The sequence below is a fragment of the Sorghum bicolor genome, chromosome 9, assembly GCF_000003195.3.
Source record: "Sorghum bicolor cultivar BTx623 chromosome 9, Sorghum_bicolor_NCBIv3, whole genome shotgun sequence".
In the NCBI taxonomy this organism is placed as follows: Eukaryota; Viridiplantae; Streptophyta; class Magnoliopsida; order Poales; family Poaceae; genus Sorghum; species Sorghum bicolor.
In genome coordinates, this window is record NC_012878.2 from 59,002,705 (window position 1) to 59,025,771 (window position 23,067).

At 42.2% G+C, this 23,067-nt stretch overlaps 2 protein-coding genes across 2 annotated transcripts; both read right to left on the reverse strand.

Annotated features, from left to right (window-relative positions):
* LOC8065326 (TATA-binding protein-associated factor BTAF1) lies at positions 1,576–15,884 on the reverse strand. The gene is made up of 29 exons (XM_021447196.1): positions 15,560–15,884; positions 14,951–15,115; positions 14,588–14,682; positions 13,513–13,733; positions 13,363–13,420; positions 12,892–12,970; positions 11,809–12,155; positions 11,300–11,408; positions 10,625–11,207; positions 10,403–10,535; positions 10,237–10,305; positions 9,358–9,569; positions 8,748–8,988; positions 8,369–8,542; positions 7,836–8,261; positions 7,318–7,755; positions 7,044–7,163; positions 6,473–6,961; positions 5,773–6,311; positions 5,068–5,557; positions 4,851–4,919; positions 4,035–4,139; positions 3,747–3,965; positions 3,402–3,656; positions 3,235–3,284; positions 2,772–2,881; positions 2,616–2,698; positions 2,162–2,374; positions 1,576–2,058 (listed from the first exon to the last, which is right to left on the reverse strand). Exons 2-29 carry the CDS (start codon positions 14,997–14,999, stop codon positions 1,888–1,890), a joined length of 6,147 nt encoding a protein of 2,048 aa, XP_021302871.1. The 5' UTR covers positions 15,000–15,115; positions 15,560–15,884; the 3' UTR covers positions 1,576–1,887.
* LOC8065327 (ATP-dependent zinc metalloprotease FTSH 5, mitochondrial) lies at positions 17,269–20,584 on the reverse strand. The gene is made up of 6 exons (XM_021448220.1): positions 20,455–20,584; positions 19,963–20,223; positions 19,558–19,794; positions 19,348–19,472; positions 18,338–18,814; positions 17,269–18,249 (listed from the first exon to the last, which is right to left on the reverse strand). The coding sequence occupies exons 1-6, from the start codon at positions 20,582–20,584 to the stop codon at positions 17,269–17,271; spliced, it is 2,211 nt and encodes a 736-aa protein (XP_021303895.1).

Sequence of the window (23,067 nt, forward strand, 5' to 3'; positions counted from 1 at the left end):
TAAGAGAGTACACAAAAGACACATACTCTCTCCGCATAAGATTTAGAAGTTATTCTGGACAAGGTTTGTGTCAAATATTAGGAATATAAATTATCAATAACTTTTAGATTGTTAATTTTGCAAATGTGAAAATTATATGAATAGATTTTATCTTGAAAAATACTTTCGTAAAAATATACATATATCAATTTTTTCTAAATATTTTTATAAAAAATAAGATGCCAAAGTTGTGTTTTGGAGACCATGTTGTTGTCCTAAATGACTTCAAAATCCTATACGGAGGAAGTATGTTCTCATTTTATTTTTTTAATCCGACGCTATCATCAATATGATTGGTTGATAAATGGCAAATAACAATACAATACACATTCCCTCTAATCCAAATTATAAGATATTTTGCCTTTTCTATATTTAGACATACACTATGTCTAGATATAAATATTTGTTGGGCAATCTGGAAGACTAGAAACAGTGCTTGTTTTGAGGGCAAGACTGTTACAAGTCCAATTCATGTTCTATGTTATGCTTGTTCGCTTATGGAGTACTGGGCAGGTTTGTTTCTGGAGGAAGACAAGGAGCAACTGATCGCTGGAGCAAATACAATGCTAAAAATTGCCATGCAGCTGGTGAGTAAAGAGGTGAAAGCTCAAAAGCACCGCTCTCTGGAGAACAAGTCAACTGACCAAGATGATAAGCCGGATGGACAGAAGTAATCAAGATGATGCTGGAGACAGAATGTTGTCTGGTTTTTGCAAGAAACCATCCCGAGAAAGGCTGTTTGTCGCTTGCTTAAGCTTTTGTGTAATCAACCTTGGTTTTTTTTGCTGGTGCTCTCTGTATGATGTGTTGGCAAGCTGAAGTTGTCGTACGCTTAGTGTTTTTTAGTCTATGTAGTCTCTTTCTATAGAGCTATGCTACTTTCTAGTTTTCTCTATCTGTCCTTCAAACTCTTTGTATGAACGGTATTTCCGTTGTTCATTCAATGAAAATGGAGAAGATCCCTCAGTTCGAAAAAAAAGATACATTGTAATAGCATTGTATGTAGACAGACAAAACATCTTATAGTTTGATTCATCCTCTATTATACAATAAATATAAGAGCATATGATCACCCTCTATTGTACAATAACAAAGATGGGGCCTAATAGTCTACAATCCATTCTAAAGGCTTCTTCGAGCATAGAATCGCTATGGACCAACAAGTTTCCAACACAAGAAGCTTAAGTTAGGTTATACTCTCGACAGCCAACATGTTTCCTTTTGGTAAATTCATACTCTAGTCTGGAAATAAAATCCACATTGTGATCGTTTCTAAATTTCTAATGGAGGTAAACAATGATCAAGTCCCATAAAACAATAGACAATATTTCCTCATTGAAGATTATTATTTATCTGATAACCTAAGAAACCAAGCATGATTCATGAAGAGTAATTTGTAATTATTGTGCAAGATTAAGTGAGGCAGGGCTCGAAAGTACACGGGGGCACGGCAACTTCATTACATGCGAGATGCCAGTGCAAACGCACAGCTCGCCAACGACATGGCCAAGGAGAATTGTAGGAAACACGAGCAAGCAAGGGAATTCTGTAAGGATCAGAGCTGCAGCTTGGATTATAGGTAAGCAGAGTATATACAACTCCTCGAAACTTACAGCCCCTGATGACCAGCCCTAAACCTCCTCCTAACAGAAATGAGAACAAAAATTGAGATCGTAACCCCAACCACTATATGTTAGCCATGTCGCATCTAATCTTTGCGAGCTTCTCTTTTCCTTCCCTATTAAACAACAAAAAAATCTCCTGAGGTTGGCAACAAAATCTGCGAACCACCTAGATCACACGTCCCAAATTACTTTACACTGTACACGAGCCGGTGATCCCCTATGCTCAGCCGTTCAGCTTCGCCAGGAACTGGTTCAGATCGTACTCATCAGCATACTGCGACTGATCCCAAAGCTCATCCAGCCCATTCAGAATTGACTTCAAGCCTTTGCCACCAGATTTCCTCTTGGAATCTTTACTCTGCTCGTCGCTTGAACCACGTGGAAGGACCGATGCCTGTCATGGGTGAGAGAATGCATTAGAAACAAAACATTTCCACGTCTCTCTGCATCAGGAAAAAAAGAAAGAAAGAAAGAAAGAAATGCCTCAAGGGGTTTACTTTTCTTGAAGCAGGGGTAGATGTGAACAGATCAAGCAGCTGGTCAGTGTTCATGGTCTTCAAGCTGGAGTTCTCAGCGTTGATGACAGCATTGGCGACTGACACCTTGAACCTCTGGAGAGACATCACCTTCTCCTCAAGGGTGCCACGCATGATAAGACGGTGAACATTCACCACTTTCCTCTGACCCAACCGATGTGCCCTGTCCATAGCCTACAAGAGCAGAATCATATTATTTTAGAATATTGCTGTAAGACACGAGGGGTTGGGGGTGGATACAATCATGCAACCAAGGATTCACTGAACCTTAAGACATAATTGATGCCAAAGATAGTATACAGAATGAAAAATACTGAGTAACGAATTCAAGGCATCAAGACAAATAGCATAGCCAGACCTAAATGAATACGTAGCATATCATCTTCATGAATGGAAATAGAAACACAAAACTTACTTGAAGATCCTTCATTGGGTTCCAATCATGTTCCATGAACACCAATGTGTCGGCAGATGTCAAGTTCAAGCCAAGCCCACCAACTGCAACATAGAAAAAATCAGAGCAAGCTTTCCCAACATATCAATGAACAATTCCACAGTTCTCTAAACATACCATGGGTTGTTAGCAGAAGTACATCAATGGTTGGGTCTGAATTGAATGCTTTAACAATTTCAAATCTCTTCTCTGGATCAACAGAGCCATCCAGCCGCAAATATGTGACACTGCAAAGCGTTAAGTTTTCTTAATTAGAAAATTTGCTCAAAGAAACACTAGCAGAAAACAAAACATAGCCCTAGCCTATGTTGCCAAAACCAAGTATAGTGATGAAGAAATATGAAATGCATGCACTTATGCACATCAAAGCTGCCAAATCAGCAAAGGGATAGCACTGATGACCAGAATACCAGATCAACCTCACAGATTAAACAAGTTTGTTGTGGGCTCGTGGCACTACAATATAATAAAGTACAAAGGCATATAAAACACTACAACCAAAGGAATGCAGCAGAATCCCATACCATACAGCAAGATCAACACGCACACAGCACAAGAAATAAAATCTCATAGAACTCACCTTCTCATATGAGATTGAAACAGGTCCTTCTCTATGATGTCGAGAAAAGCCTGAAGGAAATAAAGTTGGATCATGAGACAAGTTTTTTTTTCTAACTTGAAAGGATGACAGAACAAAAGGCCTTGGAACAACAAAATAGACATCCCAAATTTCGATAGGCTTCATACCTTATGCTGAGCAAAAATCAAAACTCTGTGTTGCCCAACAGCTGTCGAAGCATCAGGACTAGATACTTCTGACCCTATACCACATTCGTGTAGTATTTCTTGAAGAGCAACAAGCTTAGGTGAGTGGTGAAGTTCATGAAGCTCACTGCCAGATCCCACGCCTATTTCTTTCAGAAGATCCACAAGATGATTAGGGGGGCTCTCTCCAGTTGCGAGCAAAGGATGGCCACAGAGTTTTAATAGGTACTGCAGTGCCTGCATCAAAAAATGCAAATTTATTTAGTAAGCAATCCCATTAAAATAAATTTAAATGAACAACAAGTATATGAGATTCAAATGCAGCACCTGAAACACATGACGAGTTGCCTTTGGTTGAGGTGCGGATTCCTCCGATTCATTTGCTTTTACTATAGTTGAAATCTCTTCTTTTGCATTGGAGCTGGAAAATTTGTCGTAAAGTTTGAGCTGCAATGGACTCAGATCGCAATATCTATCCTGGATAATCTTCTCTGGAAGATCAGATAAAACTTCATCCTTTGTTCTTCTCAGTAGAAATGGCATGACCTGGTAGAGCAGGTTCGATTTTATTTATCTACAAAGGTCATTTGTAATACAATTATAAATAACAAATACCTGCTTATGCAGTGCCTCCATTGCAAGAATACCAGCTTCAGCATCCTTTGCTGAACATTTAGAATCTTTGGCAGCTAGCAATGGTTTTCCATATGTAGCTTGGAACTGTAAAGGACAACAGGCTTTCAGTACAACATATTTTCAGACAAGAACAGACTCAGGTAGATTCAAAGACAGAACTCGGTCGGCAGGGGAAAGACAGCCCGGGTATCGTTTGAAGAAGAAACATTTGTCTTCAACCGACCGAGAAACATCCCAAACCCTGACAGTGGCAGACCCTAAAGCATCACCCCATAACCTAGGCCGCCAGGCACAGCCACCAGGTTTGGAGTTCCATCACTGCCCCCAGGTAGGACTGCACCACTCATACAGGCCGACTGCCACCATTGCCATCCCATAGTCCAGCACCATGACACTATTTTATGGGTTGCTAGCGAGGAATGTTCTTTAAACAGCCCTGAAATTCGCTCCCATGGGGAGTCGAACCCATGAGAGCTGGGTGCTACTCAGGAGTCGTAACCACTAGGCTATGAAACCTTTCGCAGATTAATCCAAATCAGTTTGTTTACTTACACTTCATTTAATTCGTCTTACGTAAACTTGGATTAATATAACAAACTTCTGTTATAAAAAAACTGGATTGATTTCTGGCGCAAAAATCCAGATTAGAAAACAGATGAGCATTCCCAAACAAACCGACTAACTGAGAAGCTAGAGTAAAACTGGTAACATGATGCCTAAAATTAAGTTTTTGTAAGGTTAGTATAGCTTTTGAGTTTCATATATAGAGCAAATTGTATGCAAAACACAACTTACTTGTTTTTCTGTCCCAAGAAACCCAGGCATAAGGAAGTCAAATAAAGACCATAACTCCAACACATTATTCTGCAATTCCAATTCCAATGTAATGTGAAGACAAGGTAATAGAAGGTCATACACATAAAGAATAAACAAAGTCAAGTCAACAATGTGAAGAGGCATGAAATGGTGGGAGCACATATCAACAAGAGTTTCAGTTGAAGCTGAAATTTACCTGAATAGGTGTGCCACTCAAGATAAGGCGGTGTTGTGCTTTCAACTGTTTCACAGCAGACGTTATTTTAGACCTTGAGTTTTTTATTATATGCCCTTCGTCCAGAACACAATAGTTCCAAGGGATACTCCCAAGAAAATCAATATCCTTGCGTATAATATCATATGATGTTATGATAACGTTAACCTTATCAAACTCACTACGGAGTGTCACTCTGTCCTGCGAAGAACCAACGTACTGAAGAGGTTTCAAGATAGAGGTGTCTATGTACTTCTCTATTTCATATTCCCAGTGGGCCACTAATGTAGAAGGGCAGATAATCAAAGATGTGAGATTTTTGTCATCATTCCGTGCACGTGCTTCTGCAATGTCACTTGCTACAATAGCAGATGCTTGGAGCGTCTTACCGAGCCCCATGTCATCACATAAAATTCCATGTAATTTAAACCGACGAAGGAATGCGAGCCAGTTGATCCCTTCCTGCTGATACCTGCAATAACACAAAATCAATATTAAATAAGCATCGATAGAAAGATTGTGGAATTGCACATATGCATCACAGCATATTTCAACATATGAAACAAACTAACAGTTTAAATCATTATAATGGTGCACTATACATGAATTATGGTATCGACACACTACTATAATTTAAGATCGAAAAATGGTACCATGAATCCATGTTATGATATGTAAGAAATGTACCTTCGTAACTCAACGCTAAGATCAATATTAAGCTTGAAATCATCAATTTGGGTGTTGTCAAGGAGCTGTTCCAGAAACTGCACATCTTCAGCACTGCTAGATAAGCGTTCACTTAGTCCACCTGGTAATGAAGCACCCCTTGATAATGGCAGCAAAGGAACAAGAGCAGCAAAACTGTGAGTCACAGTCTGCCTAACAGAACCATCTGGGTCACTCATACACTTCAGAAGAGGAACAACAAGGAAAGGTGCATAAGGAACCAACTCCACAGCCAAACCCTGAACAAGAAGGCTCAAAAGAATCCCAGCTCCTTGTCTTGCACAGACAGAAGATAAATCGGACAACATTGGGATGACATTTTCTATCACCAGTACCATCACATCATCGGTCAATGACTTCGCCATAGATGTGATGCACCTTGCAGCAGCTAGTCTAACAGCCACATGAGGATGACGAACACACCCAAGAATACAGGGAAGGAGATTTAGCAATTGAGGCCTTAAGGGCTCAGCCAAGTGAGGTGAAATGGAACGAATGACCTGCAAAAACCAGCAAAGGAATTGAAAATGTAACAAACTAAGCTTGCTAACTAGTAAAGGATGGTAAGATACAAACTGCTGTAGCACGTTGGATTGACATTAACAGGTGACATAAGCCTAGACAATATAGAAGCTTTATACAAGCTACAAATGGAACAGACCTGGATGTTATTAATGAGTGACTGTGGGTCCTTATCCTCATATGATCTGCCCAGCTGTGCAATACTTGCATCATTTTTTGGAATACCATCTTCAGTTTTTACAGGTTTAAGAAACTCAGTAAGGCAATCCCATAACTTGGGAAGTTTTTCAAACAATGAAGGTCCAAATTTCTCACAGAGATGCTTGAAAGCTAACTCTGATCCACGTCGGCTTATAAAACCCTCCATTTTTGACCTTTCGTCGCCACCAGACGTTGTATGACCCCTGGATCTATGACTGCTAAAACGCTTTCCAATCGATAGCAAATTCTGGTCCTCAATAACCTGCATTGAGTTGATTATTGCAGCTTGAGGTGTCTCACTAGCATCAGTACATGTCAGAGTGCAGAGATTCTTGGTTAGCTTGTCATTGGGGCCAGGCTTGCGGCCAACACAGCTAAATATGAGCTCAGCAAGTGCATCAGCAGCTTTATCTTGAAGTACTTCCTCCTGGATGATACAGAATCATCTGAGAATAAAGGTTAATGGAGAAAATATAAAATGATCACAAGAAAAACAAAACAAAACTAACCTGTTCTCTTTTAATGGCAGCCATTAAAGGTAAAATAACAGGGTTCAACTTGCTAGGCAAACATGACATCCAAACTACAGCAGAAGCCACCAAAGAAGAGACTGTCACATGCAAATTATTCTGCATAATAACATCAAATAACAAAGATTATGTGAAGACATAGCTAAAAAAAATTGATCAAAAAATTATAAACATCATGGATAGCAATATGCAACACTAGCATTTTTCAAAAAATACAAATCTGAGAGCACAATAATTTGAATGTACCACATACCTGAACACATTTCAAGTAGCCTGATGTAGACAACAGGCCTTGTTTTGCAGATTCTATGTTATTCAGGAAAATCTTTTCACTTTCTGAAGGAAGATCCGATTCAGATGGTAACAAAAGCTTTGATGCAAAGTTGATAGCATCATCAACACTCAGCACATCAACATTAAGGTTTAAGCTGCTAATATAATCTTTGAAAGCAGCACATGAATCGATTGAGTTGAGCAAATTATTGGCTTCATTGCGCATCTTCGTGTATGTCCTTGAAAGTTCAGAATATGGAAGCACAGAATCTTTTGTGGGTAATGCTGGATCAGAGCAAGTCAATAAGTCCAGCAGCCACTCTTTCAAGGAAGATAGGGAAGTTAGCAATGTACCCACTGATACAGGATCTCTGCCTCTGAGATCTTTGAACCAAGAAACGATGATCATTGAAGCCACCTGGAACAACAAAAACATAAGTTTATATCACACATAACTGAACAAGTAAATATATTATAGATGATTGAGGCATCTCATACCTGTCTCTGGACTCCTGAGAGAGACATGAGGTCATTTGCTAGTGGACTTAGAACAACTTGCCATGAGCTTACGGGCAACTTAGAGGCAAAAAGCCCAAGCGCCATTGACGTAAGAACTCGTGTATGAGTAACAGATTTATCCGGATCAGCACCAACAATTATCTTGGAAACGCTAGAGGGAACATCCAAATGCTTTTCATGTGAAGTACTTTCCCCTGTACAACCAAACGAGATCATTCTTGTGTACTCATGATCTAGCCTAGCAGATCTAATCTTTGCAGCAGCTCTCGAACGATTTCCTCGTGGAAGGGCAACAGGTGAAAACATTCTTGTAGAATCCAATGCTGAGCCAAATGGAGTAGTAGCAAGTTGTACCCAATTACTAAAATACAACCTCGCAGCGTATTCAAGGTCCTTCTCAGGGCACTGCAATAGTTGAGACATTTTTGTTTGTTAATATCACTGTATGGTAGACTAGATTGTTAAGCTCATGTGCATTTAATAAATATAAGCATGTCCAGAACACCAATAACCTGAAGTAGAAGTTTCCAAGCCCTTTCAGAAGAATGAAGAATATCATCATTTGACTCCAAAAGTAGGTTCTGAAATACAACCTGCAGTGCATCACCTAATATTGATGTTGGCCAGAGTTTAGATGGGGTTGTTCCAACTGAACTCCTAGTGTTGCCAACCTCAAGAAGCTTCTCCTAAAAGAAAGAAATGAAATTTCACAGTTAACTAAGGAAGCCAAATAAGAGATATGAAAAAGCCTGCAATGGGCACAATACTCATGACAACAGCAGAATTGCAACCTTTTATTGCTTGGTAATAATTTGGTTAATCTATAAGATTATCAAATGTGTGATACAGCAGCACCACGATTAAAACGAAATGAATGCTGAAAATGCATACCAGTGTTCGTATCGCGGAACGCCGAACAGAAGTAATACTATGTCTCATAAAGGGCCACAGCCGGGGGGTCAGTGTAGCTAGACCATAAGGGTTCTCAATAGATGTTAGTCGGTCTTCTTGCTCAGCAATCTGAGTTGCTTCGTTTAGATCAAATTCTCCCTTTTCCCCTGAAGCTGCTGTACCAAGCATCTTTGGGACCATCTCTGGTCGAGAATATATTTCTGCTAACAAGTTCATTACACTGAAAATGAAAATGAAACTGTGAGATGAGATAACAAAAGCATCTCCAGTGACATGAATAGAGTCCACTTAAGAGGAAGAAATGACACCAAACAAAGTACACAAAAGTTCCACAGATGCAACAAAACTAATGGTAATCCGCGACATGAATAGAGACCACTTAAAAGGAAGAAAATGTCAATTGTCAACAAACAAGTACACAAAAGTTCCACAGATACAACAAAACTAATGGTAATAGGCAGCCGGTTTCAGAAGAAAAGAGAAAAAAAAACAATTGAAATTTGAAAATAAAAGAGCCCAAGTGGCTGAACCTGCTCACATTATTCAAACATATAGATTTGCAGATAAGGGAAACAGGATTTAAGTATACCTGCTTGTAGATGGGCTTAAATCATCAAGGTCAAGCAATATATCCCAAAGTAACATCACAATTGGACGCAAAATTTGGTCATTTAGCCTAACTAACGAGTCGGCAGCTGGAATCAGGGCTTCTGCAGCCACTGCTCGAACATCATCATCAGGGTCCTCCAGACCAGCTTTACAAGCATGAATGATATAGTCAAGCAAATCTTTAAGCATTTCCTGGTCATGAAAGAAATAATACTGTTGCATCAGCAAAAGGGACAATTTTGTTCAGCAGCACCCCCTCTGTTTTTTTTAATATACATACCATATTAATTTGTCCTAAGTCAAGCATTCCTAACTCTGAACATCAATTTCAAAATATCCATGTAGTTTCACAACATGTGAATTATACATTATGAAAGTATTTCCCATAGTGAATCTAAAATCATATTACAATTTTTTAAAAACTTGAAGGTCAAAGATAGGAATGTTTTACTTAAGACAAACCTAATACAAGATGTAAAAATACAGAGGGAGTATGAAACAAAGGGTTATGTCATCGTGAAATATTTAGCTGGCAACAACCCAACTAGAATGGCCACTCTGATATTATGTACCATGGTTAACACTTAACCATGAAAGTATTTCCCATAGTGAATCTAAAATCATATTACAATTTTTTAAAAACTTGAAGGTCAAAGATAGGAATGTTTTACTTAAGAGAAACCTAATACAAGATGTAAAAATACAGAGGGAGTATGAAACAAAGGGTTATGTCATCGTGAAATATTTAGCTGGCAACAACCCAACTAGAATGGCCACTCTGATATTATGTACCATGGTTAACACTTAACCAACTTAGGTAGGTAATCAATCAATTGATTGAATCTTGATTAGCAATTACCTGGCGAACAGCAACTAAGTATTTAATGCCAAGAAGGCTCCCATGACGAACCTCCCACTCTTGTCTGCGCTGCAAGAACAAACAACACAGAGAGGTGGTAATGATGAATTTGAATGCAGTGTTCGAAAATTTGAGGCTATGAGATAAATGACTACAAAAAACACACCTGCATCTGCAGCAAGATTTTGAATGTATGACATACTAAAGAAGGGTGCATGTACTTCAGCACAGCACCAAGAGCTTGAGCACAAGTTTCACGAACTGGGGCAACAACTTGATCGGATACATAATCACCAAAGCTAAAAACAGAATAATACAAGAATATATAAGGCTAACAACAAAGATGATAACGTATCAATAGTATATCTGGAAGTCCATATAGGCATACCGGTCCAGTGAAAGTACACAAAGGAAGCGGATTGCACAATCCTGAAGAAATTCCCAATTCTTCATATATGAGTATTTAGCTAATTTCATCAGTTTCATGAATTTTGGATTTTCTGGAGCATGTATATGAGAACTTGGATGTGATATGGAGTTGAGTTCTTCCTGTAATGATTTACATGTTGAATCCACTTTAGAGGGGTCAGTTGAAGCCTCAACACCAAACTCAGGCTCAACTTTTACATGAGTAGAACTTGGTTCACCAGTTAATACATCAGGCACATTGCTCGGATCTCCTTCCGCTTTTGGATAATCACTGTTAGCAAACTCCTTATCATTAGCCCTATATATACTTTCAGAACAATTTGGCTCTTTCTTATGCCTCTTTAACGCTGGTTCAAGGCGTTCCACACGAACATCTTCGTTTAGATCAATACCATGTTCCCTTTTAAGGGAGTCAAAGTTGGTTTTACCATCCAAATCAGCAGAAGGCAAGCTCAGATCAGGAAAATATACTCCAGCACAACCACCATGATGTGTCAAAATTTCCCTTAAAGCCATAATGGTGCCATGGCGAACTTCCCAAACTAAAGTGCAACACAAGTAAAACCATTGTGAGCAAGACAGCAAAAGACAGTAAGATACAACGCATATTCAGGGATCAGATGAGCTAGCTTACTAGGGTCAAACATATCATGAATAAGCTGATCCACAAATTGCTGAAAAGGCCATCTTCCATTCTCACTGTACTCTAGATTGTCTTCGTCGACAGCTGTATCAAATACATCCTGAAAAACGGCAATGGAAATGACTAAATAACCCATCAAATAATGCTCTGGCAGGAGTAATATGAATTCCCAAACAAAGCAACAGCCACAAGTCAACATATTGGCGCGAGTGTCAGCACAACCATCCACACATGCAGTAGCACACTGCCATATACCAGCCGTGCTAGCAATTGCGTAAAGAGAAAATACGAAGTAGAAGTTTTAAATTATCTAAATATATAGCTGCACAGAAACTTTCAAGAGTTGAGCAGATAATAGCTGCACTGAGCCTCAAGATTAATCAGGAATTTGTTGCAACATTAAATTGTCATATTTCATGATTGTAGATCCTATTCAAATAAACACTTCAGCAGATTTGCAAGATCTAACAAGACAAAATGGCATGGCTGACCAATCATACATTTTGTGGACCAGCTTGTTCAGAAGAAGCTCCATTGGAGGGCACATATCCTTTTAGTGTAACCTCATCATCCTCAGATACAGCCTTTGTATGATCTTTTGCATTACTCTTTGCTTTACGCTTCAACATATTTAGCTCCCTGGCACTTAATCGTCTAGAGCGAAAATTAGAATGCTTGGGATACCTAGGAACCATGGTGGAAACCAACTGCTGAATATTACGGCCTGAATTAAATGAATGAAATCCGTTATTCTGTACATGTGAACCCCAATAATTTTTTTGGGCAAGAAGATCCTCGTCTTTGATAACATCACTAACATCCATAAATTGCTCACATACATCCAGTCCTGCACTAGAACAAAAACAAAAAAAAATGTAAGCATTCCAGAACACTAATGTATATTAGCAAAAGATTCCTTGTATTCACATCATCAAGACAAGATGGAAACAGCACATCAACAATCCAATGAGAGGGTGGGGCTATGGGGGTACTACGTTCGACTACAGTATTAGTACTCCAAGATTTAAAGTGAAACTGGGAAATTAGGCATCTACTACCACTTTTTAAGCAGTATTTCAATCTTTTTAAACCCCAGGCATACCTCCAAATTTCAGAGAAAAACAAATAGATCTAAGCAGTGGTGAAGATGCCAACTTGAAAGTTGAAACTTCAGCTGCTGGACTTTTAGCAAACCCTAATATTTAGGTTCGGACATGAATGCAATGTACTCCCTGCACATAGGAGCTCCTCTAGATTTTTCTTTTCAATAGAACCAATAAAAGCCTAGGTACAGTTAAATATGTGTTGCCACTTTATACCCCTTATAGGCTTATAGCCATGCCAACCTTCTCTTTAACAGCGGTACTGGGGTAAGAATGTTGTAACAGAAGCACTAATACATAAGAGTAAACTGTGAATTCAGACCACTATTAATTGGCAAAAAGCTAGTCGATTTCTAAAACAACAGATCTGCAACATGTAAGTAAAATATGAGATTCTGAGAAAACTTAAATACGGAACATGCTCAAAATATTGAAATTGACCTTTTCCTCGCTAATATAAAGATATAAAGAAAAACTAACCTAAACGACGCCGAAGATTTTGCTTTTGGCGAGCTAGACGCTCTGCTGGATTCTTGCCATTATCAGCAATGTCGTATTCCTAGCAGTCAAACACAATCCAAATGTTAGCAATTTTCACGTACTGTGGTAATAGAAAAAACTGAAAAAGATAATATTTAAAACACAGCACTCAGTTTTAAACAGAGCACTCAGTTTCAGACTAATGAGAATGCTGGGAAAGAGATGAAATCTATTTCACTATTTAAAGCTGGCTTTACATTTTTTTTTTGGGGGGGGGAGGGGGGGCATGAATGACGAGAAGTGTTGATACATTAGTTAAGAATGAATTAAGGGTGCATAGGCCACCCGTAAAGGAAATATTGAATTATAAATTATAAATCTTAAAAACAGCATGGTCCCTAATGAAAATCAAAACTACTCAATGTACACATTAAATCTTGAAGATGAAAAATATTGGCACAAACAATACACCTGTCCACCTGATGCCAATAGAGGAGATCCAAATTCCAATACCCTGCCTATGTCAAAGCTGTAAGATAGAAAGAAAATAGCATTAGTGAGGGCACCGAATGGCAGGGGGTATTGGTAACTGGTAAACATTGAAGTTAAATGCAGCCAAACCTTCCAAAAGCAAGATCAGATGTTGTTGCACTATCAGTCTGTGGCAATGCTGAACCAGCATCATCACTTCCATCAGAGAACCCGGAAGCATGTTTTTCTGCTTGCACAGAAGCATACAAGTCCTTCAATGATGTGTGTTTGACATTCTCTGCTATCGCACCAATCGCATGGGCTGCCGCAACCCTTGTGTCCCAGTTTTTACTACGAGTATATTGAGAAACCTACAATTGACACACAGCAACATGAAATTCAGCCAAATAATGCGTGTGGGACATATAAAAAGAACAGTTGCTGATCCTCTGGCGGAATATTTACAGTAGATACCACTTGACAGGATGTTTGTAGCTAGATATAGAAGAGCAAGCAATATTAACTTATCCTAGGATGAAAACACCTCATATCAACAATGTTAAAAGTGCATTTATGCAACTGTCTTATACAGTGCTGGGTACTTGGTGAAAAAGTACATAATGGATATTCAGCCCTTTGAGATGTATTCACTTTGACAAAATCATCCCATTACATGGGGAATAGAACCAGAGCATGGTAGCTCTTGATCGCAACCCAAGCCAGCACCAAGTTGCACTGCCCCCTGAGTTTGGCAGGGGGCTGGGGGCATGTTAAGAGTCTATTTTATTCAAATTGTATTCTCACCTAGTTTAGGGTGGTTTGTGTAAATGTCCCTCATGTATATTCAGCCCTTTGGATTATTTTGTAATAAATAAACATGAATGGAAGAAAGGGAAAACAAAACAGTGACATAAATTGAGCTCTGCTTAATACTCTTTAAACAATGGATATCGACACTTGAACAGAAAACAGATGAATCATATAGGCATAGCTATCTTTGCTATTTAACCTATCACCTATACACCATTCCATTCGTATGAGGAGTGCAGAACAAGAAAACTGTGTGGCACATATTTGTCCTAACATACAGATGTGAGTTTAAGCAGCTAAAGTAGTTGGGTATTCCAGTACATTGGATCTTGTGCGGTGCAACATATGAAGCCAGCACAGAGGTACCATGCTTGAAGAGCTGAAAAAACCAGCAACAGCCATGCCACCAATGTACCTTTTTGAGCAACGAATTCAGCTCCTGTGGATGGGACTTGGCGATTTCTCCAATTTGGCGTGCAGCCGCAAACCTCGTTGCTTGTGTCGAACCAGCTGGGCAATGTTAAAGAAATTTTGCAGGGATAGATAATCCAACACCCCTAGACGATCATGTCAGCAACTTATAATAGATATTGTGTGGGTATATTCTAGCATTATTAGGTGCAGATCAGTTACACTCTAGAGAAGCAGTACACACTACATACCAGGAGCTGTAACAACATTTATGAACCATATTTTTTTAAATAAAAAAACTTGTGCTATTATAATTAAATAGATTCTCTCTGCAGAGGGTGGGCAACTGAACAGATTGAAAGGATACTGTCTAGTAATGTGAGGAGGCGGTGAAGACGGGACGAGTTCTGAGCCATAAATGACGCAGTGGGGCAGACGTGACATCCGAGGAAGTATACTGACGGAAGGTATACTTCACCAGCAGTTGGCAGTAGATAAATTACGCCGCATGTAATAAAAGTAGACACCAGCTCTGCAAAAGAACAGATAAATAGAGAGGAAAACAAGTAAGCTCGGTGCAACACCAGAAGAGTGGAGTGGGCAACAGAGCACGTAACGTAACATGGCGCGCGATAACGAAATGAATAAGGGTATCCCTCCCCGTAAACAGGTGGGAGGCGGAACGGAACCGACATGCACGGCGCAGGCGGGCTATGCGGAGGAGGTGCAGAGAGCAGGAAGCTAACTAATTCGGGCGTGAGATCCTACAGCGCCACAAGGCTCGGGGCACGTCGTTGAAGCATCAAAATCGAAACGAAACGGCCGGCCCCGGCCCCGACTGAAATTTCAAATCTACCGTGTCAATCAATGAAATCAAATCAAATCAGCGGAGCGGCGCAGGGGCACCGCCGGCGTCCCGCGGGAGCCGTGAGCGCGCGAGGGAGGGGGCAGGGGGGGAGGGTGACGGGAGACGAACCTGCCGGGAGCGGGAAGGAGAGAGGCGGCGCCGGGCGACGAGCGGCGGGAGAAGGGGATCGCGGTAGGGTGAGGGGGCGGAGGGGCGAGCCCGAGCCCTCGCGGGGAGGGGCGCGTGGGGCCGGGAGGCGGCGAGCGGAGGCGGAGGCGGAGCCCCAATCCGCGCAGGCAGGGGCAGGGGCAGCAGGGGCAGGCACGCGCGAGAGCCGAGCCCGCACGCGCGCACCCGGACGGGTCGGGCTCTGGATGTGGCCTGGGTGGTGGTGGTGGAGTCGAGTCGAGTCGAGTCGAGTCGGCACCGGCTGCTGGGTGTGGTGTTGTGTTGGCCTGCCCGCGCTGGGTGCCCCGCCCCCCCTTATTATATAGACTTTTCGCTTGGAGGAGCTTTCTCCCCACAACCATCGGGTGGTGGGTGCAAATGGGCTATCCAGTAATGGATTTGGAGGGCTATTCTGTACGGTACGGCCCATATCTTTTGAATCCAACAGAATCTGTCAGGCCGAGGCAGTTTTTTTTTTTCAAGGAAAAAGTCCATTTTACGTCCTGAACTATCTTCATCAGAGTCTCTGAACTTAAAAACCGGGTAAACTATTCTTTTGATGAATCGGACAGAATCTGTCAGGCCGAGGCAGTTTTCTCAAGAAAAAAGTCTATTTTATCTCATGAACTATCTTCAAAATCTAGTTTTTTTCCAATAAACTCAAAAAGTGGGTAAACTATCTCCCTCAACTTTTAAAACGGCCCTCACCCAGGGTGGTTTTCAAAGGTGTTTTTCCTTTTTTATTTATTTTGGCTGACTTTTCTAAAAATCATATAAAATTCATAAGATGTTTTTCAAACACCCATCAATTTGGAACGGATTAGTATTTGAGTAGCTTGTGTATCCGGCAGCTACTCTGGGCTAAGTACCTTGGGCTCGCCAATGACACGAGTGCTCTCCACTTTCAGAATAGGAGAGGTTTCGGGACTCGGGAGGGTAACGGCCTTTACTTCCATGTCGCTTCAAGATTACGGCCTGCGCGAAACAAAAATGAACCACTAGCTCTGGATTGAACAAAGTCCTGCCATCGGCACTTCACTATACATGTTACTGCAAAACCACCAATCACAGGTGCTCTCCAACATCAATACAAACAATGTCCTGTCATCTCATACGTTAATCTTTAAATTCGAACACCACAATCATTTCAGTACAACTGACAATCCAACGGTTAAAATCACCCAGACGGGAAGCAAAACTAAAAACCTAAAAATTGCATGTGATGGTTTAAATACATGGTTGTACTTAGGCTGTCTGCAATGGATACCTACCTGACACATGCATGATTATCGATGACAATGTAGGTGCTAGTAATAAGGAACAAAGGATAAAGAGACAACACTTTAGTTACCGATCCAATGGCAGAATGCAATAGTCAGCGTAATCATATATCACAGAAAGCATTCCGCACCAAAATGACATACCTATCAGAAGGCAAGCATCTACACCCAGGTCCCTAGCCTGCTACAAATAATATATGCAACTTCTTCAGGTTGCCTACCACCACCAAATTGTTGGGACAAGAAAGCTGCTCTCCTACTGCAGCAGTCGGCTACGCAACTCCTTACATCATTGCCACCTTTCGCCCTAATCACACTCCACGTTATGTCAAGAGGACTCGCTCATTTGGTTGGGTGCACAGAGTGCTGACTGTGCTTCTCCCAATGCCACTATGAGCCAACACCTGCAACTCCCTTGGTGTTTGCCGTTGCTGCTTCTTGTGCTGCAGCTGCTGTACCTGCAACTCCCTTTGCTTTTGCTGCCGCTTCTTGTGCTGCTGCTGCTGCTGCCACCGCCGCCGCCGCCGCCGCCGCTGCAGCTGGTGGTGGTGATTGGGAGGGAGCTGAAGCTTCTGGCGTCTTCTGTGGCACCTTGGCAGCCTTCTTCTGCTTATTGTCACTCTTGTCTACCTGTGCCAGTAGTTTCTTGATCTGGGCTCCAGACAGTGTTTCATGCTCAAGAAGGGCGTTCGCTAGCGCGTGAAGCTCCTTATCGTGAGTTGTCAGAATTGTCTTCGCATTATTGTACGCCTTCTCCAGAATTTCCTTCACCTCCTTATCAATCACACCACTTGTTTGGCCGCTCATACTATTCCCATTGTTGTCACTGTAGGAAACAAGACCCACCCGCTTACTCATACCATACTTGGTGACCATGGCTCTTGCCAGCCGAGTCGCGTTCTTTAGGTCAGCTGAGGCACCGGAGGTTACCTCGCTTTCCCCAAATATAAGCTCCTCAGCCACTCTTCCTCCCATGCAAACATCCAGTCTTGCCAGCATCTGCTTTCTTGAAACGCTATACTGATCCTTCTCTGGGAGCTGCGTAACCATACCAAGAGAAACTCCCCTCGGAACAATTGTAGCCTTGTGAACAGGGTGAGCGCCCTCTGTGTGAATTGCAACAAGGGCATGCCCTCCCTCATGATACGCAGTCATCTTCCTGGATTCATCAGATATCACTGCTGATTTGCGCTCGCTGCCCATCATGATCCTGTCCTTAGCATATTCAAGGTCCTGCATTGTAACAGCTTTTGCTCCATCCATAGCAGCCTTCAGAGCAGCTACATTCACCAAGTTCGCAAGGTCTGCACCTGAGAAACCAGGAGTTCCCCTTGCAATGGTCATCAGATCCACATCATCAGCTCTTAAAACCTGAGATCATGAAGGAATTGCCAAGTGAGCATTCTAAACCAAAAAATTCCTGAAGCATGACAATTGGGTATAGGATTAAGGATTTTACCTTTGACATATGAGTCTCCAGGATCTGCTGCCGACCCTCAACATCTGGATTAGGAACCACAATATGACGGTCAAAGCGCCCAGGCCTAACAAGTGCCCTATCTAGTGACTGAGGGAAGTTAGTGGCCGCGATGACAATAATCCCGTCATTCTGCTTAAAGCCATCCAGTTCAACAAGCAACTGATTCAAGGTCATCTTCATGTACTGTTGATCCTTGGGATTTCTACTCCCACCAATCGCATCAATCTCATCAATGAATATTATACAAGGAGATCGTTTTTTTGCTGCATTAAACAGGTCCCTCACTCTTCTAGCCCCAACACCCACAAACATCTCCTCAAATTCACTACCGCTGCATGAGAAGAAAGGAACACCAGCTTCCCCAGCTATAGCCCTTGCCAACATGGTTTTTCCAGTTCCAGGTGGTCCCACCAGCAAAACACCTTTAGGAAGCTTTCCACCAAGGCGCGTAAAACGCTGGGAAGAATGAAAGGTGCAGGTGAGTAACAAAATTTGAAACATCGAGATACAACACAAAAGATGCAAACTTTGACGTGCCTTTTACAAAGAGCAATTCTTGATTACAAAGTCATCCTTAACAAAGCAGTGCAAAAGGAAAAAACAATAGTCTAATACTATATGAGACCAAAACAACTATATATGCAGAGTGTCGGAAAAACTCAAAGAAGAGTTCAAGGAGCCTGCAAGTTAAGCCAAACAATGAGCTCACAAAGGATTGATAGAAGAATAGGCTGAGTAAAATTGATGCAGACTGCAGTTTCTTCTGAGTTTAACAAAAAAAAAATCCCAAAAAATCACTTCATGATAGAAGACTTTGCAGTTCTTTTAGAAAACTGATAGACCATATTACTTGGTCATCACTGTGTTGGAGTTTCAGTTCACTCCTATGCTTTAGTCCTAATGGTTATAGTGGACTTGATATAATGTTAATCAAGCTATTTAGAATCTCATGACAGACAAATAGTAATGCCAGACTAAAAGAAGTTCACCTTGGGATCTCGTAGGTAGTGAACAATTTCCTCAAGTTCAGCTTTAACTTCGTCAACTCCCTTGACATCACTGAACTTTGTGGTTGAATCCATGCTGGGCCGAACCTCTTCATTCAAACCAAGTCCTGATATAACCCAAGTTTCAGTGATAATTAATGCTGAAACTGAATCAGGAACAACAAAGAGTCATCCTACTTCACAATAACAAACCTTTACTAATTCCCCTGTCTTCAATGAGAGCTCCAATGCCGGAGATCACAAGGAAAGTAAGTGCAATGCTTCGGAAGGTTTTCCAAAGCTGCTCCTTAAATTGGCCAGTTCCTGCAGTAACCATGTGAATAGGTGCATTCGCAGTACCAAGAGCTCCATCTTTTGTCCGCCGACCCACACTCCCGAAAGCAGCGAGACCAGTACGTCTTTCTTCCTCAATTGTTGAACTAGCAAATCCTGCATAGCGAATTTCATATTATGATACACACACAGAAAATTTTAAAGAAGATGATCCATAATGTGCAAGAAAAAAAGCCACAAGAATTTGATGTGATCAAACATGGGGTTTTACAAATAACAATTAATTGTAATGCTCAAAGACAGCAAAAGCAGTAGAGAAGCTACCTCTCTGCAATGTTTTGAGCAGGGGGCTATCCTCCAGCCTGTCAAGACTGACAAGAGCTTTTATGTACTCAGAAAGAGCAGCAGAGTTGGAATGCAATGAAGGGTGCCTTTCAAAGATTTGTACAACTCTTTCTGGATCGCTTTTATAGATCTGTTTAAGCAGAGAAGCTTCACTCGGGGAGTCCAGTTCCCGTATCCAGCGTGGAAAGCTACCAGTGTAGCTTGAGCGGTACCTCTCCTGCAAATTTCTAAGCATGCCACCTGCGTGAAGCACCAACATAGGTTAGAAAAAGAAACAAGGGGTAAGCAATAATCCTACAGTATAAGACAAACGGTGAGGGCACAAATAAGGGTACATGAGATGCCATACAAAAGGAAATACCAAAATAGCATATGCCTAATGACGGCAAATGTTGGACATTGCAGAAGCGTGTGACGCTAATTGGCACAGAAGGCAGTTATTTACACTTTTAGATTAGATCCAATCCATACCTGCAGCATTGTCGATTCTAGGTGCGATGAAAGCGGAGGAAGCCACTAGCTGATTGCAAACGGCATTTGCCGACCGAAGCCTCGGGGCCTGCAACACAAACAGACAGGTGTAGAAAAGATTATTACACATCAGGTGGAGGCAATCAAAGTGTTGTGATATATATAACACTAAAGAAAGTCAAGCATTGGTGGACAACGAGTGTTGAAAAAGATAAAGCCCTGAGGCCCCCCAAACACACAGAGACTGACGAGAGCACAAAAAGGCCGATGTTTTCAGCTTCCTCGGACCTGGATTAAGTGTGCAGGTAGAAACTCCGAACAAAGCTGGAGATTTGAGTCATGTGGCGTATCGCGTATTATGATCGGAGAGGTTCTTCGTTGCTGTAGATCGGATTGAGGCCTGGCCGCCTGGGTTTTTTTAAAAGTCGAAAACGTCATAAACCCTAGTACGTGGCGTTAGAGAAGACGCGCGATTTCCCTAGGAAGGTGTCCCCTAGGACTTGTTCCCGTCCAATCCCATGCGAGGAGAGGACGGAAGGGCAGGTACAAGCGAAAGATCGATTGAGGAAACCTTGGGTTGGCGCAGAGGGGAGGAGAAAAGGACGACGGAGGGAGGGAGAGAGAAACCTTGGAGATGGCGAGGCGCCAGGCCATGATGGTGGCGAGCCGGCGACGAGGGGAGATCCCGGAGGGAAGCGGTGAGGGAGCGGGAGCTGATCGGAGTCCAGCGGGGAGCCCGGAGCCCGCCGCGACTCGCTCTCTCTCTCTCTCTCTCTCTCTCTCTCTCTTCTTCTTCTTCTTCTTTAATCTTTTTTTTGACTGGGGAAGAAAGAGAGAGGGGAGGGAGACTGCTGCGCTGCGACGTGAGGAGGAGGAGGAGGAGGAGTTGCTTTCAGGTATGCCGTCTCCCGTTCGAACGGGAACGTCCCGGATCGGACGGCCTACCAACAGCCCAAAGCACGGAAGGGACGGATCCATTTCTTCTTCTTCTTTTTCTGTTTGCTCTAAGGTCAAGATGGCAACGGGGCTATCCCCGTCGGGTTCAGTCAGAACGTTTTACCCCCCGCTACCCTGAAAATCCCCCGATCTCCGTCCCCGCCCCCGCTCGCGGGGACAGATTATCCCCGTCCCCGTTCCCCGCTCGGGTATCACATCCCCGACGGGTGTCTCATCCCTGAAAACACATACATCAAACAATAAAGAAACACACATTTCTATCATAAAAAAGTTGACAAAAAAATCATTGGAAACAATAATAACTGGACAGAAAATAGAATAATTAGATCTCGAAACTAAAAATATATCTTTATCAATCAATACATAGCTTTTCTTCTTCAGATGTGACAACACGAGGTGGAGCAACCCATCCTTGCCGAAAGAACTGAATTCAGCAGAACCGCAAGAGGGATCCAAGCACACACAGCCATGTCGGGAACTGAATTGAGCTGCAGAGGGGAGAGAAGGGCAAAAGGGGCCATCTTCGTCGTAGGAGAGGCAGATCCCCTCGAAACCCAAACACACAGAGCCACGGAGGTGATGCGCCTGAGCTGCAGAGAAGGGCGACGTGCCGGATGTGCGGAGGGGAGGGAAGGGTGACGACCTAGAGTCCTGGACTGAGAGCTGCAGAGTGCAGCAGGTGGGGAGGGAAGGGCGATGCGCGGAGGGGAGGGAAGGGCGACTCGTCGCGAGCCTGGGATCGAGACTCGAGAGTTGCGGTGGGGAGGGAAGGGACGAAGGGTCGAGGAGTCCAGGACGGCGGCCTTTGAGGGAAGAATGTGACCTAGGGTTAGAGAAATCCTTTTATACCGCTGTCTTGGCCTCTTGGGCTTGGGCCGATTCATCTCTACTGGGCTTCTTCAAGTATGTATGGCGACGGCTCACACATGCACAGTCGGGGGCCCCGATAGGAAACGGGGACGGGGACCCAGAGACCGTTCGGCTCCCCGCTTCACCCGACGGGGATGAATTTTAGCCGCTAAGCTCCCCACGGGGATGAAAATCATCTCATATTCATCCCCTAATGGATGAAATCCCCATCGGGGATCGGGGCCCCGTTGCCATCTTGACTCTAAGGCCAGTCTCAGGCCGATTTTCTGTCATATTGGCATGAAGTATTAAATATAGACGAAAACAAAAACTAATTATACAGTTTGACTGTAAATCGCGAGACGAATCTTTTGATCCTAGTTAGTCTATGATTGGACAATGTTTGTCATAAACAAACGAAAATGCTACAGTAGCAAAATCCAAAAAAAAATCACATCTAAACAAGGCCTCAGTGGAGAGTTTCATAGCGTCGTTTTCAAGATTGCCATGTCATGTAAAATGAAATGAAACTTAGATGAAACACCCACTCTCAATGGAGAGTTTCATTCCATGGTTTCATAGGCATTTAATTTCAAGACTCATAGAGTTGGTAATCGTGCCAAGAGAGTTTCATCTAGATGAAACCCATTTCTTCTCTCTTCTTAAATACATTGTCATGTCATCCAAAATGCTTATGTGGTAGCCTATTTAATGTGAATGAAACTCAAATGAAACTCCCACTGAGACTGGCCTAAGAAAACTCTATTTTTTGAGTAAAATCCATTGGGGGTCCTTGAACTTGTCTCG

What these genes read in the sequence shown, in the direction of transcription:
- LOC8065326 (XM_021447196.1), bottom strand. Translation starts at nt 14,999, where the DNA reads ATGGCTCAGAACTCGTCCCGTCTTCACCGCCTCCTCACATTACTAGAC. An exon ending in TCATGATATGTTTGACCCTA is followed by an intron (nt 11,208 to 11,299) that starts GTAAGCTAGCTC and finishes GTTGCACTTTAG; the next exon opens with TTTGGGAAGTTCGCCATGGC. An exon ending in CACTCATTAATAACATCCAG is followed by an intron (nt 6,312 to 6,472) that starts GTCTGTTCCATT and finishes TGGTTTTTGCAG; the next exon opens with GTCATTCGTTCCATTTCACC.
- LOC8065327 (XM_021448220.1), bottom strand. Translation starts at nt 20,584, where the DNA reads ATGTGTAATAATCTTTTCTACACCTGTCTGTTTGTGTTGCAGGCCCCG. An exon ending in TAGAATCGACAATGCTGCAG is followed by an intron (nt 20,224 to 20,454) that starts GTATGGATTGGA and finishes TGCTTCACGCAG; the next exon opens with GTGGCATGCTTAGAAATTTG. An exon ending in GCTCAAAACATTGCAGAGAG is followed by an intron (nt 19,795 to 19,962) that starts GTAGCTTCTCTA and finishes TTCGCTATGCAG; the next exon opens with GATTTGCTAGTTCAACAATT.